Here is an 18168-nt window from a genome sequence, read left to right as displayed (position 1 = left end):
TCAAGTATTATATGAAACATCCTTTTCATTTCCTATCCAAGGTCGATTGCAGAAGTTTACTATTTGCCCGCATGAAAATACCATATCCATACTGCCATTCTAATAGGGCGTATCCCACAAAATTTGAAATTTTTACTTTTTTTGAAAAATGGAATCATTGTAATAATGTGCAGCTTATGTAGAAATTTTAGAGGTCAAATTGTTTATTTAGTATTTTTAAATAAATATTCTAATATGTTGTATCCCACATTCGTATAGGTTCACTCAAGCTTAACATTTACAATTTTAAGGAAGCAATTAACCAAATCAGTAAGAAGGTTATTATGCATAATTTTTTACTCTTTTTACGGCATACAATTCAAAATTATTTATTCACTACAAATGCCTGTATTTTATAAAAAACACATAAGAAAATAAATTTATAGGTTATACCAATGTCAACATATTACAAATAATTTTGTTTTGCCGACCGTGAAACGTTTTTATCGTCTCCTAAAAAATTTCTCAAATGTGGGATAAGGCATATTAGAATGGCAGTATCGATTCACTTCTTAATTTATGAATTTCACAATTTCACTAGTAACTTTAACTAGCAAATAATTAAATATTTTACTAGATATAAATATAATTAATAATTATGGTACTATTTTTAAAAATTAAAAAAAAAACTTTCAAAATAAAAAAAAATAGAAGTACAGAACAATAATATTTTTATATGAAGTGATGAATTCTTCATCAGTTATTGTTTGGTATCATAACGAATATACTATTTACACTCACGCGATCCCATGCGTAGGTCAGTGCAGTGGATAACATCAAATACTTTGAATCGGAAGGATGCAGGTTCAAGCCCAGCAGTCACCGGGATTCTTTCATCAATCAAAGTCATGTATACTTCATCTAAGTAATGATTCTAATACATTAATAACATTTCGGATCTAATTACAAGTATCTTATATTTTTTTTCACAATATAATATTTTTTTTCACCGATGAAATCAGTGGATTCCCATATTCACTTTTCAATTTAGTGGATCCTCTTATTCACTTATCAAATCAGTGAATTCCAATATTCACATATTCATTTAGTGAATATTCACTAATTCTGCGTGGTACGATTGTAGCATTGACAATTAGTGAATATTGTGACGAGACGTTCGCCATTATTGGTAAATATTTATTATTCAAACTATCCGCGTGGCCGTCCAGAGAAGCACCTTTCTTTGTTGCAGGTTATTCGAGGACCCGTGTCGGCTAGAGAAATATTCGTATGAATATTTTTCCAACGAAAGCCCCAAGTGATGTGTTCACAGCCCTAGTGGGACTTAAATCGACCCGCCAATTAGCGACTTGTTATTGGTGTCCTCTCTTACCATCAATTGAGGAGTATACGTCGCCGGATTGCAGGAGCAATGCGTGCGAGCCTATACGGCGTGTCTCCTAGGGTGGGGCAAAGCAATCGATAACTTGTATCGATGTTAGACCATAAATGGTGCCAAAACCATAAATTGCCACGTGGGAAAGTGATGGACCCACGAAACTTGCGGGGAGAGGAAAGCTCTTCCTTCTCTGGTCCGCCATTACGGTGAACGGTCGCGTTTTTACTATTGCAAGTATAATCTAAATTTAATTGTGGAATCTTTGAAGATAAAGTTCCGTTCATATTTTGGGGCATTATTGCCGGTACTTTTGATTGATTTGGGAATATTATTTCCGTGGGCTAAGTGCTCGTTAAGTTAGTATTTTTATAATAAAGTTGTTCGTTTATTTTAATCACGTGTTGAGAAATTTATTTTATATTAGAGTATAAATTCCTTGTCCTTAAATAAGTATTAAATAGTCATTCCACGTGGTAAAGCGAATACTCGAGATCAGTGACGACACAGGTAAGCCTTCTACGAAGCTCTTATTGTTTTGTTCCTGTAACGGTGGTAAAAGTAAGTAATTGTCAACGTTGGTAGATAGTTGTTGGGTCCTCAACCACTGAGAATCGTGGATTACTCAGATAAAGAAGTCACAATATTATTAATCTAGAAGTTTCGTAATCAATAGTAAAATTAAGTCTAGTGTATTTTGTGGAAATTGATTGTAAGAAATAAATTTGTGAATGGGCAACTTGTCTCTCATCATCTCCACGTGGGAAATAAGTTGCACCGTTTCAATATTCACTTGAAATTAGTGAAAAATCACTAATTCATATTTAGAGAGTAAACATGAATAAGTGAAATAAGTGAATATTCACTAATTCCAAGTGCAAATCGAACCACACGGAAAAATTGAAACCTGACTGGTTCCTGTGCAAGAAAAAATAAGGGCAAGCACACGACTGGTTCTGGTGCGCACCCGAACCAGTCGTGTCTAGCACCGTACTCAGTCTGGTGCGCCACCCGAACGGTAACAACGGCAGCATAGTAATCAGTCGTGTGCAGAACAATACTGATTTGTATGCACACCCAAATCAGTATTGTTCTGCATACGACTGATTACGGTGCTGCCGTTCAGGTGCTGCACCAGACTGAGTACGGTGCTAGACATAACTGGTTCGGGTGCGCACCAAAACCAGTCGTGTGCTTGCCCTTATTTTTTCTTGCACACGACTCAGTCGTGTGCTGCACAGGAACCAGTCAGGTTTTAATTTTTCCATGTGGTTCGATTTACACTTGGAATTAGTGAATATTCACTTATTGTCACTAATTCATGTTTAGAGAGTAGACAGGGTTCAAGTCCTATAGATACACAAATATAAACTTTTGGACCAGTAATATTTTTGGAACCTACTCAATAAATTATGACAGATTATGGCTAATTTTTTTGAAAATTCCACCATGAGGACAAATGCTAAAGATAGATTTCTATGAAATCTCATAATTAGTAATGTTGGTCTAAATTTAATTAAAGTAATTTGTAGTGTAGAGATAATTCTACGTATTTATTAAATTTCGGAGAAACATTATCTTGTACGTCACTGCAGAGATAATGAACTTCTAATGTATTGTACCATCATAGCCAGGCAAGAGCTTAGTACCTACTATCAATAATGTTCGTCTATTTATGACGTCAAATACTACGGTATTTTTTGGTCTCAGCGATCATATAAAGTCGGCAATATAAATCCAGTTAAATTCAATTCTCCAGATACTTATTTCAGTTAACGTTTCATAGATTCAAATTGTACATTACTAAATTACATTAAGTCATTTTATAAAATGGGTAAGAAAATTTTATTTCTTTATTGTAAATTTAAAAAAATTAACCCGAGTCGAAATATTAGAAATTGAACGTTCTTAACGTTTTAAACGTAAATTGACCGTTATGAACGTAAACTGAACGTTTTCAACGTTTTAAACGTAAATTGAATAATTTGGACATTAAAAACTCAATTTGATAGCTTTCAACTTATTCAAAACGTAGATTGGAGTATCATAAATCGAAAAAGTAAGTAAAACCTATTTAGACTTACAATAAGAAAACATAAGCATACCGAAAAATTTTTTTCATCGATTTTGTACTCCTGGTTTATAATAATGTCAATTCCGTAAAATTTTGTCGTCCACCTCTCCGGCTCTTAAATAGAAAATTCGTATTTTGAAAAAAAAAACTTTTTCAGTTTCATATTTCTATCTTTAACACTATATATTTATACCTGTTCATATATTATGATATCAAGGTTATGAAAATTGTGATTACAAATATCGAAATAAATTAATTAATGTTATCATTAAACTAAAATCATAACTCATGAAATTACCAATTTTTTATAAACCAAAATATAAAACAATCGTTCAATTTACTCTCAAAACGTTAAAAACGTTCACTTTACGTTTAAAACATTAAGAACGTTCAATTTACGTTTGAAACGTTCAGAGCGTTCAACTTACGTCTAATATTTCGACTCGGGAAGCTATGAAATAAATGTTTTCTCTTCATATCATAGCTTCCGGTATAAATTATTTGACAATTAAATTAATAACAATCGTGATAATAAATGCTGCCACGATTGCCAGTGATGAATCTCCAATGGAACGTTATCTATTTGAAGATGTGATGATAAGTCCAAATACTCCGGTTTATTATCTAGAATCTCTCGATGCAGATAACGCAAAAGTGACGACACAATTAAATGTAAGCTGATAAAAAAAAACTATGTTTTCTTTATTTTACCCCGGGTCAAAAATAAAACATGATTCCGGCTCGCTTTACCCTATTTTCTTTTGAAGTTATCGATTCGTCGATGATTTCTCGATAAGATCTCGACTCTTTCGACTTCAATTAAATTTTTTTCAACTTCTTGAACTTTTTTATCTCAGTTTCAACCTAGGGGAGGGTGGGGCAGAGAGGCCCCCCTGTAATTTTGATCAAAAACAATTTTTTTTTTTTTCGTCTAACTGCTATAAATTTGATATATTTACGCGTTCTTTGCGCTATGCATGACACACGGGGCAAAATAGACCAGCCAAAAATTCTGAAAAAACAATTCTTACCAACTTTTATCATCGAATTCTAAAAAAATTAATATTTTAATCTATTATTCGGCTGATTCTCTACAGCTGAGGTGAATTTGGCCACTAAAAATATTCGAACGTAATAATTTGTTTTTTAATCGATAAAATTTTTTCAATAAAGCGAAATTATCTCTAATCTAAAAAATCAAAAAAATCCGTTTTTTGGGTTAAAACTAATGACAAATAAGAAATACAGAATTGTTTTTTTTTTTATTATATAGCAATTAGTAATTTAACTAATCGTAGGAAACGATTTATTACGACTTAAAAAATTTTTTATCAGTAATATAAAACTAAAAATAGTTGTCAAGAGAATGAAACACATTCTTAATGGTGAGAAGAATTGAAAAAAAAAATAATCATTTTTTGGAGGGGCGCCGCTCTGCCTCAAAAAAAAAAATTTTTTTTAGAGTTTCGGCAAAATGTCTATGAATTTATCCGAAATAGGACAAAAGTAAAGTGATCTGATGGTTGAAAGCCACAAAAAGTAATAATCGGCTTAGAGGGGCCTCTTTGCCCCACCCGACCCTATTTATACTTATTTGTATTTTTTGATCTTAGTTTGAACTTATTCGTCATTACTTCGAGCACGATAGTAATTCACCTTAGTTTTGACTTTTTCGCATTAGAATTTAAGTCGATCAGTCTAAATCAAGTCAGTTTCGACTTGATTTCAACTTTTTCGTCTTAAATCGTGACTAAATAAGCCAGTTAAGTCTAAACGGAGGTGAAAACTTAATGTATTTCATATCTCCATAAAACAGAAGTCGATTTTTTTTTTGTGAAAGATTGCTCCAAATTTCGACTTGGTAAACCAAGTCTAAATTAAGTTTTATTTTTGACCCGGGACATCATGATGCATATAAATTTATATAGTAATTATAATATTGCGACATTTCTCCAGGTATTCAAAGCAACTCAGGCTTATAAATATTACAACGATCCTAAAAACTACCAGAATAGTAAGTACCCTGGGAAAAAACGACGATAACGTAATAATTTAAAGGAACAATAGATCATTTCTTGTTCCTTCATATTTCTTTTTCATTGCAGACACATTCCTTTTAAATATACTACTAATTTTTGACAATATCGAAGAAAATCCAGAATTCGACGAAACCCGTCATACCAATAAAATCTTACAAGATTTTAGTATCGTCGCCAAAAGTTTCAATCAATTAAATGATCCCAAAATAAAATTACATATTGCCGGAGTTATTAAATGGAAGGTGAAAAAAAATTTATACTTGCTATAGAGTTATCTTTACATCAATTAATAAGTAATGATTTTACATTTAGCATGTAGATACTACGGCTTTTACAATGTGGAGCGAGACATCCTCTGGGAGAATTTACTATTATAACGCTGATTCAACACTTGATAGATTGAGTAGTTGGTTGTATGAAAATGCTGCAACATTCAGCGGGATTAATTATGACATGTTCATTTTTCTATCAAAGTTAGTTTATTAACTATTATTGTCATTTTGGCAGTCGTAAAATTATTTGTCTTTATTAACATACGACTATTTGTTTTGTCTTTTAGCAAACGTTTATATGAATCAAATGATGAATTATGGTATGAGCTAACGTATTATCAAAAAGAAAATGTTGATTGCACAAATAGACGCAATGCGAGTAATCAATTGGGCGGACTCCTTTATTTTGGCGGAGAGAATGTTGATTTGAATGCTGTACAGATGATCGCTTTTGCGTAAGAAAAATTACGTTTTGCTAATAAAAGATAAATCATAAAAAAACTTCAAATAGGTCGAGCTATAATAATTTGAAATGCGGCTGAGTTGTAGAGAATCGGAAAAAAGTCTTAACTTTCTTATGTGTTTTTAATGAGAAAACTTCAAAATCAAATCTAAAGAACTTGAAATTAAAATGAAGGGCTGAAACTTGCCGGAATTTTTTTTTTCAATGTTTACAACAATATTTATCAGAAGGAGTGAAAAAAATAGTCATTCAAAACGAATTACTCATATATATATATACATATATAACGACTGTTATAGATTTGGAGTAAGAAGCGATTCCGATCCTGGATGCGAAAGTGATTCCGAAGTTATCGATCATTACTATATGCATATTGAAAGTGATGAGATTCAAGCAACATTTCGCCATTGGTCTGAATGTTCACAAGCCGATTTTAAGGAAATCGTCGAGTAATTATTATATTTCACTCTCTACAAAAAAAAATTTTTTTAATTGCATATTATCTGATAATAAAACTTTTATAATAGCAACGAATATTATGAATGCCTTAAAATGCCAGGCTATGAAGATTTGATACTGGGACCCAACACCTACATTTATTCTATTGACCCTCCAGGCAATGAATACGTGAGAATAATATCTGATTTGAATGTGAGTGACTTAAACGAACTTATTTAACTTATTTTAATTATACATGGAGTCTTTTGCGCGCTGATGCGCACCCATTACTTTTTACCTTTTCTAATATTTTGATAACCACCTCCTACGCTCTCCTTATGAATAGTCGTTATTAAAAATATTTATTATGGATGCCTCTTGTCCCTATTAGCTGCTAACATCACCAACGATCTCCATTGCGACCGTTGCCATGACAGCAGTCTCTATAGCAACCGTTGCCATGACAGCAGTCTCTGTAGCAACCGTTGTCATGAAAATAGTCTCCATAGCAACCGTTGTCGTGACAGCAGTCTCTATAGCAACCGTTGCTATAGCAACAGTCTTCATAGTAACCGTTGCTATGCTGACTATAAGCGGTGACACAGCACCAACTTTTTTAGAATAGGAAATATATTATCTTATCATTATCAATATTACTATGACGTAAATTATGAAAATAATTTAATTTTTATAGAGATTTGAGGCAACACCGACCTATAATTATTACAGAAAACCAGATGTCGATCTCAGTAGTAAGTAATAGAAAAAAAAAACAAAAAACAATTAAATGAACCGACAAAAATAAATTAATAACTACAATTGAAATGATTTTTTTTTTTTTCATTCTAGATACTTATGTTATTAATATATTATTAATTTATGACTGGAGCTATAATGCAATAAATGAGGACAGAAATATTGTCCTTGATTCCATACTAAAGAAACTGAATATAGTGGCTGTGAATTTCAATAAATTAGAAGATTTTAAACTAAAACTACGTATTTCCGGAATAGTTTTACCACCGGTATAAAATAATCAATTTCATAGTTTAATACTACATGTATTATTAAATATCCGCTTTTCGTAAATTTTATCATCACTACAAGTATACCATCTCCAGTTTACGTCTTTAGTCATTTACTTTTCCATAAGCTACAACCTCATTTTAACTAAAATATATCAATTTTATAGTATATTGTGCAACTAGTACGTAACTGAGTACATTCATTTGCTCTCATGAGCAATCGACAACACCGTAAGAGTTGCTGATACTTTTTTTTCACTAATTCGAGATAAATCTCATTTAAGTGCACATTATTACATGCGGTAAGTTTCCGTCTATCGTTGAGATGCTTTTCGTGTGGTGAATGTTATTTAGCACTCATTGGGTTGTATCTGGACTAATCGCTCTGTTTTTTAATTTTCATTACAATTTTCCACCGTTTTTGATCTAAGAACTATCGAAAAGAGACTAATAACAATAATTGACAAGCATCAAAATAGTCTACATAACGAATAGTACGGTCAAAACCCAATTAAATTTTACAGGTTGATTATTATTTGATTTAAGATAGACAAAATTTTTCGACCCTGGAAAACTTATCCTGCATTAGTAAAAAAACAAAAATTGTAGTGATTTTAAATTAAACCGGATATTTAATGATAATTAGTTTGATATCCATTTAATAACCGGATATTTAAATACCTTGAAAAATTAACAAATTGGTGAATTTGATTCACGAGAAGTATGCAGTTAAAAGTTTTAAATTTTTTATCAATGAAATTTACCGATTTTTTAATTTTCAAGGTTATTTCGATACCCCGAGATTAAATTGAGCTCGGTCAATATTTCCTGTTGTTGGCCTATTTACCAAATTATATTTTTATTATCTTAAGCGTCCCGATATTTTCAACGTACCGGAAACACAGAAAACGCCTCAGCGGGGCCAACCCTGTTATCGTTCTAGTGGGACCTTACGCTACCTGAGTGAATGGTTACGAGAAAATGGAGAGCAGTTTGAAAATCCCTCATTCGACTTTTTCCTCTTCGTGACAAGGTGAAAATTATGATTAATTCAACAGATATATTTTTTAGTTTTAGCCTGTAAAATGATATTTACTATCTCTAATTATTTGACTATTATCAACATATGGAGGAAAAACAATTACTTTATATTTCCTAATAAAAACTTATAATGATATGTTTTAATCATTGCCGTGAATTACGAAAAAAATTTTTGGCCCAGCATAAATAATTTAAATCTACAAAAATCTAGATCCTACATCTTCTAATCGACCATTTAAATTTCCGTGTAATACTGTATAATTTTTTTTCTTTTACCAGCAAAATCTTGTGCGATGATAAGACTGATAAGAAATTAGACACTGGCGCTGTCCAAAAATATAACTGCAATAATCCTTCTACGTTAGTTAAATCATCTGGTGCACTCGTTCAATATGACGCCTCCTTCAGCTTGCATGTTACACAACTCATCGCCCAGAGGTAATAAGTAATAGGGGAGAGTGGAGTTAATTGAAGCAAAAATACTTTATCATTTTTTTTTCAATGAGTAAAAGCAAAATGACACTTTTTTCTTTACGAAATTATATTTTATTATATAGACTGTCATTTCTTATAAGCACATAACAAATGATGAAAATTTTTAATCAATATATGAAAGATGGTATTACAAAATTTTAAGATTACATTTGAAAATTAAAAACTTATTAAACAATTTGTCAAGAGCTGAAAAAAAAGTTCAGATGCCTAAAAACACAGAAACTTCAATTTTTTAAAATTAAATCATCATATTGGTTCCAAATTTTTGTTCGACTAAGATTTGGTGCATTAGAATATAATTCCAATAGGACGACTCATTTTCTACTTTTTTCCCTTGGTTCAATTGACCCCACTCTCTTCTGCTAATAACATTCACAATAAATAAGTCTACTAAATATTATATATCATTTTAACTATTCTTCGAAAATAATATATAATAAATGTTTGCTATTAACTTGTTGCAGGTTCGGTGTTAAAGAAGATGATTTACTCCAGTGCGGATCAGGCCATATAATGGATTATCAAACGATAGAAAATAGTTTGACCACGGTAACTACTCAGTCGTGGTCAAACTGTTCACAATTAGCATTTCAGTCCATACCCAGGTGATACTTATATTTAATATATAACACTATTTGGCTTTTATTAAATATGATCAAATAATTGAACCTTAATTTCATCTACAGTGCACCTGAATATTCATGTTATAAAATGCCAGCTTTTAAGCCGGATAGTGAAGAAAACGATTATTAGTAGCCCTACGACTCAACGTTTCTTTATTTAATGCAATTCATAACTTTTGAATCAATAATTATAATGTACAAACTTAAGGAAAGTTTTTTTTTTTTTTTTTAATGTATTCATTAAATGACGAAAATCTCAATAAAGAAACTATCAAGAATTGAAATGATTAGGGAAGGAAGGAGCAAAAGGGGGTACTTAAGGAAATACCAAGTTTTCGAGGACTCAAATACGCTAAATCTTTTTTTTTTAATGATATTCAAAGTAAATAGAAGAAATTTTCAGTTACCGATGAAAAGAAAATTTTTCATTTCTGCGGGCAAAGTGGGGTATCCCCTAAAAAAGGTAAAAAAAAAAAATTTCTGGATTTTAAACGAATTTGGTTAAGTTGAATTCTTTTGTAAGTAATTTACATGAAGAAAAATTATATTTTACATGTTTATTGGATACAAAAGAAAAAAAAATTTTTTAATAGTTTTTATCATAAAACGAACGTCATTAATATTTTTCAACTAACAATTGATTTTTGAAAAAGTTTACAAAAAAAAAATTGAAAGTAACGCTTAATTATATTTACAGAAGTGATTTAGGAATGTTTAAAAACTATTTAAAATATAAAGTTTTTTTTATCAAATTCTGGGGGTACCCCGTTTTGCCTACCCTACCCCCCCCCCTTTTTCCCCCCATTCCCCTATATAAGAAAAAATATTCAACTGATCTTTCAAAATTTATGAACTTGATCAAAATAATTACCTGAAGAATAAGTATAGAAAATGTCAATCATGTGACTTTGAATCCTTATTAATATTGGAAAAATTCTCATAAAATAAAATTTAAAAAAGGAAAACACAGCTTATCCGATCAGCTATTGAGTTCTTTTTGCATAATATGGACAGATATGTCCGAGCCAATATTATTCAATTAATTCAGTTAACTTTCATTAACTGTCGACATTTTTAAACAAAAGACACTAAATAAACAGTAAACAAAACATAATCAATTCTGTAGCTTAATATATTTTTTATAAATACTGCCCATAAATAAAAATATCACAAGCCCATGATTTAATCTAGTTTAGTCCTTGCAAATTTTCAGAGCTAAAATTTTTTAAAGTTCAAGAATTAATTTAGTTTTGTCTGCCCGTAACGCAATTGTTTTTTAAAATTAAAAGATCAAAAACAGATCAAATAGTCCAATTAGTCTAAAATCAGATCAAATTTTTCGACCCGGGATATTTTGAAATGGAAAACATTTTCATTTACGACGTATTTTGTTTCAATTACAATTAATATTTTAAGTAAATATTCGGGATTTATTTAAGAAAAAATCATAAATAATTCTATAAGTACTGTCGTTATTTCGACAGAGAATTTAGATAGGCATTCAGAAAGTTCGTCATGGTATAAAGTTATTTACATGAGGTTATCGTCCTGGCTTTGTTGTAAGTCGCCTCCCACATATGCAGCCGGGTTGTCACTCAGAAGACTTAAACGTATCGGACCTTCTGTGGATCCATCAGAGGAGTAGAGACACAGAAGAAGAAGATACCGAGTGCGGATGTCTCTTGTCTTTTCTATTTGTATATTTTTGTTTTCATTTTTTTTACTCTCTTGAAGTGGAACCTCCCTGCTAGGGTTCACCCTACATCCTTCGCTGACTTACCTGCATTCCTGCATACAATTATGTATTCTGTGCTTAACCATTATCTGTGTAGGTCTATTACATATGATTAAAGTTTTAAAACAGTTACTATTCTAATCTTTGGATGTTCAGTTTTTATCTGTGCAAGAGTATTTATTTCAAACAATCGACTTTATATGTGTACATATATATACAAGTATGACATTGCCTGAACATAATCAGTATGCAACTTGACAACATTCGTAACATTCCCAAATCCAATCAACCGATTTTGTCAATAGTTTCAACAGTATTAGAGCATTCATGCAAATCGATCAGATTCTGTGTTGATATTTCAGCGATGATCTTCTCGGCAGTTTGGAACGTGAAGTCGAATCCCGTATACAGATACGAAACTGGAATGGAACAGAGATGGAGGCCACATTAATAAAACATTAAGGTTTTGTAGAGTATGTATCGATGTAGTGTTTATATTATCTTCTTTGATGTCGACATGTGAATTGGACAGATTTGTTATTCAGAGTACGTACATAAAAGTGGTGAAGTCTTGCTCCGCTCCGTTTGTGGACAGAAGAGTTCTTGGATACCTCGTGTTGAGAAAAGAGCCAAGCAGCTATACTACGCACGATAGACGGACGTGGACGAACGTTTTCAAGTCCAGCATCCCGTTCTCTGCAATCGTCTGCCACTCACTGCCATCAAGACAACCTTCTTCCACCTTACTTACAAAAGAAGGGAGCGTTATCCTAGCGTCGCATCTTCCTGACTTTAACAGACAACATCTATAGATAATCAATGTTAGATCAAATACTATAATGGTATTCTGTTTATTAAGCTATTTTCGGTATCTAATAACCCGGGTCGAAAAAATTAATCTTATTTTAGTCTAATTGGACTATTTGATCTGTTTTTCATCTTTCATAAAAATTATAAGCTATTTTTGATCTGTTGTTTTAAAAAACAATTGCGTTACAGGCAAACAAAACTAGATTAATTCTTGAACTTTAAAAAAATTTTAGTTCTGAAAATTCGCAAGGCCTAAACTAGATTAAATCATGGGCTTGTAATATTTTTATTTATGGGCAATATTCATAAAAAAAATATTGAGTTACAGAATTGATTATGTTTTGTTTACTATTTATTTAGTGTCTTTTGTTTAAAAATGTCGACAGTTAATGAAAGTTTGACAGCTTTATGTTTTAGTTGTCTTGACTGAATATTTATAGTATTAAATAAAAGTAATAAAATAACTCTTAACATATCGAGAAATTTTCCTTATTTTCTGGATAAAATCGAAAATATTTTGGCATTAGAAACCATCAAAATTCTTGTGACATCTTATTACGGAAGCGCATTAGCATGTTTCAAATATCAAGAAAATTAAAATAAATTTATGAATTTATATTATTATTATTATTTATATTTGTAAAAAGTCCTGTCCTGATCTAAAAGCGATTAAAAACAGACTAAAAATTATAGTAAATAAAGTCTGTTTTTGTCCTTAAAAACAATTGAACACAGACCATGAATTATAATAAAAAAGTCTGTTTTTAATCTAAACGCGATTTAAAACAGATTAAATATCATATGAAAATAAGTCTGATATTGGCCTGGATAAGGCATAGTACGGGCAAAAACAGATTAAAATCTTATATAAAATATATACGATTTATAAACTTAAATTCAAGAAAAAATATTTGAATTTATCATTTATTTTAAAACAGATCTAATTTTTTGATGCGGGAATACTTTTTTATTATAAAGTTTATTTGAATCTATTCGTTAATTAATAGATACATACGATTTGTCACATACAAAAAATATAACATCTGGAAAATTCACAAGCGTACATCATGAAGACTCATGTTTAATAATCATTGTAATTATAATTTATTAGAATGACAAAAAGATTTTGTTTATTTTCATACAATCCAGTTTAAATTTCCTCCTTGAATCTTCTTGAATACCATTATAGTCCCTCCCAGATGCACACATTCTCGTATGTCGCCTTAAATAAAACATCTCTAAGGCTGTATTCTATTCATTTCTTCCTTACTGCAATCAATGAAACAAAAAATTCTGTACTCCCAACAATCAACTTTTGATCATTTTTTTTATTCAATCAATCGATTCTAAATAATGGTATTGATACCGTTCGGAAAAAATACACGCTATAGTATTCAAACTATGGATGTAAAAGTCTTGACTTATTTACAACAATTAAACAAACGAAATTTCGATATTGATTTCCAAGAGAATTTTCACACGGATAGAAATTTATGTTAACAATTACAATATATTATGGGAATCGTTTCCATAATCCATGGTAACAAGTTTTTTTGAAATGACGGTTACAGGAACGGCAACCATACACATTATGGCACTCATTCCTATAAATACGGGTTTCATTTCTATGTGATATTGGAATAGTTTTTATGAAATTATGGTAATCGTTACTATGCCACTATGGTAATCATTCCCATAATAACCATTACTATCATATTATGGTAACGATCACCATAATATTATGGTAATAATTATCATAAGAATATGATAATGAGTACCGTCTATTGGTACTCATTGGCGTACTTTTGAAATATTTATCATCAGCTGACTAGAATCCCAGTGCAGCTTGCCGAAATACCGATTCGGAACAAATGAGGCTTTCCGAAATACGGCAAGCCTAATTTGAATCTTGTCCCGTCCTTATGAGGAAAACTGAAACTCGACATACCAAAACATTTCTAAACTTGGTTGTTATGAGGAAAGTTTTTGGCAAGGCGTAGGTTCAGTAAATCTTTGGAATTCCTGACTAAAACCGAGTTCGGATGACCGAAGGCTTGCCAAAGTTAGGTATGTCAAATTTGGCTGATATTAGGAAAATCTTTTTCATTGCCTGAGTTAGGTATATCTTTGGAATTCCTGGCTGGTACGTATTTATATTTTTTGGTTAAATATAGTGGAAACCTAAACATGCAAACATGCAAATAACCTTCTCAATATGACAATTTATGGATAAATTGAGAAAAATATAGATAGCCCGAACTGGAAATCGAACCCAGACCAATTCGGTATCGCGCTGAGTGCTCTACCAGTTGAGCTATCCGGCATTATACTATATTCCGTTCAATTTGATCTATAACTTATTGAGCCACACCGTCCATCGTACGGTAATACACCATTTGAATATAGTGGAAACCTAAACATGCAAACATGCAAATAACCAAAAAAAAATAATATTTAAATAGCCTAAATAAACTTAGGAGCCACAATCGGTAGTGTAGCGTAGTAGTTAAAGCGTCGGTCTTTTATGCGCAGGGTCCCAGGTTCGAATCCCACAACAGTGGTCATTGATAAGTTTCGTGTTTTTCCTTTAATTACAAATTTCTAATTCGATTGGAAATTAAATTAATAGCTCATCTGATGATGACTGCCCCGCAAAAATAATTTTGAAAGATAAAAAAAATTCTTTTTTTTTAGACCTTAGTTTTATAATAATACTTACTAACTTAGTTTTATAATTATACTTACTGGCCCTACATTAAAAAAATTAATGTCTACCGGTAGTTTAACCATTTTACCTAAAGCACTGTTTGAAAATTTGTATTGGAACTAGTTGTTTCGACATGGCCAGATTAGCACTATAATTTTTCTGAAGGTATTTAATCCGTGATTTCTCCATGATTATTCTATTTTTTAACATATGAATTAGGATCTATATTTATCTCAAAAAGGACAAGACCACTTTTTATAATTAACGTAATCTTAAAACAAGATAAAAATATAAATCTAAACTTATTAATAATGTATAATAAATTGATGTATGATTTTGCGTCGTTAAAACAAAATACAAATTTATAAAAATAATAATTCTTTTTAGTCGTTCATATAAATAGCTCAACAAAACTATACTAAAATAATATTTTTTTTTCTTAAAATACGGAAAGCAAAAAGAGAAAGAGTAAGATTGGTAAGAAAAAAGTAAAAGACGGTAAGAAGAGTGCGGTGAAGATAAGATCGTAAATTTGCCGCGGCAGCTTCGGCGCCAAGATCGACACGACAGTTACGCTAACGACCGGTAAATTCCGAACGAGTCGAGATAAATTAGTATTAATATTTATGGAATTACTGTAGTCGACACTCACAACGTAAATATTGCATTACATACGGAATTCGCACATTATAAAACCTACCTTGATGTGTAGTCCTGCCGGCAGTGCTTGTTTTTAATTCTTTTTCTTTTTTTTTGGTAAGAATGCGAATAAGAAAGGTATAGGATTGAAACTCCGAAGGTTTGCATCATAAATAACATTTAGTATTGCGTTATCTTGTGACAGTCGGGTCAAAATGTTCTACGATTACAGGTAGCTTTTAGTTTCTACTTACTACGCACACACTGCAGCGAAGTTACTCCTCCAATTCGTGTAATTCTGTTAGCCTTATCAATTATTAATTTTTTTTTATGTTCGATAAACACATTTTGTAAACTGCTGTTAAAAGGATATTTATGTTAAATATCAATGAACTCACTTGCTAACACAACGTTGTAGAACGTACGTTTATTGGACACTCTATGAAAAGTTACCTAAATCGCGACCTAAATCACGATCTCAGTAAAATTTTATTCCTTTGTTGGATTGAATGACGTGTCTTATCATAAAATTGAGAACACTTTCAGAGCGTAATGATGGCTAACATATTTAATGGTTGCAATCGAAAATAATAAACTAATTAAATAATACGATATCGTAAAAGAGATATAGTCCATTGAAAGTATTTTTATATGTTGTAGAGGAGAAGTTCAAAGAAGAGAACTTTACGCTAATTTTACACACAAATCATAATTTTTACGGGAAGTTTTCGAAAAAAGTTGAAAACTATGAAAATTGATGTAATTTTAATGAAAAAACTAGTTATCATATATGTATTACTTTACAAAAATTGGTATCAGTAATAAGAGGAAATTCTCGTGAATTTAAAACGTTAAAAATAAGATACCAATTGGCCAATTGATTAACCGATGTCTACATTTTTTTATCGTGTTAAATCATCGATACTGAGGAATAAATGAGAAATGAGAACAGTAACTACACGGTAAGAAATATTTTGCGGATATCACTATGCCAGTAAGGGCGTGAACGCCATACTGTATGGTATCGAAGATTTTTATAGGTAATAAAATTGTATGCATAGATGATTCGACCATTGCAGGAATAGTAACATTGGCACTAGCTGTCTTGGACGCCGCAATGTGAGTATGGCCGTCAGACCCATACTGCATTGCCGTATCCACATTGGTTCTGGCCGATAAACCTAGTCTAACGACATCTATATAGTTTTGGCGGTACTACGATAGTATACATTGATTGACACGCCATAAATTATGGCGGGAAAAACTAGGAGCATGTGTTTTCGGCATTGTAGTACGGGTCTCAGGGCCATGCTGTTTCGCCGTGCCGGCTATGCATACGAGTGAGCAATACAATAGCTTCAGTACTATACAGTATAGTAAAGAACGTCATACTTCTGGGACTCGTTACAATACTGTCTTGGAATATTTCACAGACAATTTTAGTATCTGTCATGAGACCATACCAGCATGGTGTTGAACGCTATGCATTTCTTACCGTGTAAGAACACTAAAGCCACTAATGACACGAAATGCACTAACGGAACTAAAGCATTAATGAATAAAAATACTAGACCATTAGTTTTTTATTAGTGTTTTCCAAAAGTATGTTCATTAGAATTTTTTTGCAAGGGTATATTGCTTATATGAGCAAAATTTTGCGTAGCTTGATTAATCATCAGTCATTACTAAGCCGAAAATTATTTTCATTGCCATGGTTATATTATGTTTTAAACTAAATCATGAGTTATATAAAAATATATCATTATGCTCTCTTAAAATGAATCAGCGAAAAGTACTCTAATTAGAAAATTTACTAGATGAATAGTCTTAAGTATATCACTGATTAAATCAGTGATATACTTGGGACTGATTCGCAGTGAATATTCACTGATTTGCAGGTCTTTTCACTGATTTATTTTAAGAGAGTACATTCGGATAGTATATCATGACAGCGGTCTTAACAACTCCATCTTACCTCCTCAGTAGCATTACTATTCACCGATAGCCCGTCACAATGACTTGCATTTGCTGCTTTCTCGATCACATTTATTTTTCTTACCTGATTTCGTTAGGCACAGTCTTAGTGATTATAAATCTATAAATCTTTCCAGGTGTAAGCAATGATGAAGAACTTTATAAAAGAAGTAGATGTGACCCCCCAAGACCATCATGAAGTATCAACACATATTTACCTTTAGCTTCAGAATTAAAGATACTAGACATATTGAATATGAGTGACTTGCTGTATTTTTTAACATGTTACAGCGTGATTAAGTTGTTTCGCTTCCGTAAAATTGATTGATTTTGATAAATGATTATAATAACAGCAGCTTAAATATTTACTACTAATTACATATAGAGCATTGCTACGAAGATGATGCGCTGAATAATTATACGTAGGTATATTGATGAATTGATATCAGATTTCTATT

General features: G+C 31.4%; 1 protein-coding gene across 1 annotated transcript; it reads left to right on the top strand.

Annotated features, from left to right (window-relative positions):
* Positions 1-3939: 3939 nt before the first annotated feature.
* On the top strand, positions 3940-10135 carry LOC130668377 (uncharacterized). The gene is made up of 13 exons (XM_057470639.1): positions 3940-4121; positions 5406-5463; positions 5555-5730; positions 5801-5961; positions 6048-6215; positions 6523-6672; positions 6751-6874; positions 7356-7413; positions 7511-7686; positions 8559-8719; positions 9007-9165; positions 9687-9827; positions 9909-10135. Exons 1-13 carry the CDS (start codon positions 4017-4019, stop codon positions 9973-9975), a joined length of 1704 nt encoding a protein of 567 aa, XP_057326622.1. The 5' UTR covers positions 3940-4016; the 3' UTR covers positions 9976-10135.
* Positions 10136-18168: the final 8033 nt, after the last annotated feature.

Source organism: Microplitis mediator, chromosome 5, assembly GCF_029852145.1.
Source record: "Microplitis mediator isolate UGA2020A chromosome 5, iyMicMedi2.1, whole genome shotgun sequence".
Lineage (NCBI taxonomy): Eukaryota > Metazoa > Arthropoda > Insecta > Hymenoptera > Braconidae > Microplitis > Microplitis mediator.
The sequence above is the reverse complement of the archived record's forward strand: the minus strand, read 5'-3'. Positions and strand labels throughout refer to the sequence as shown.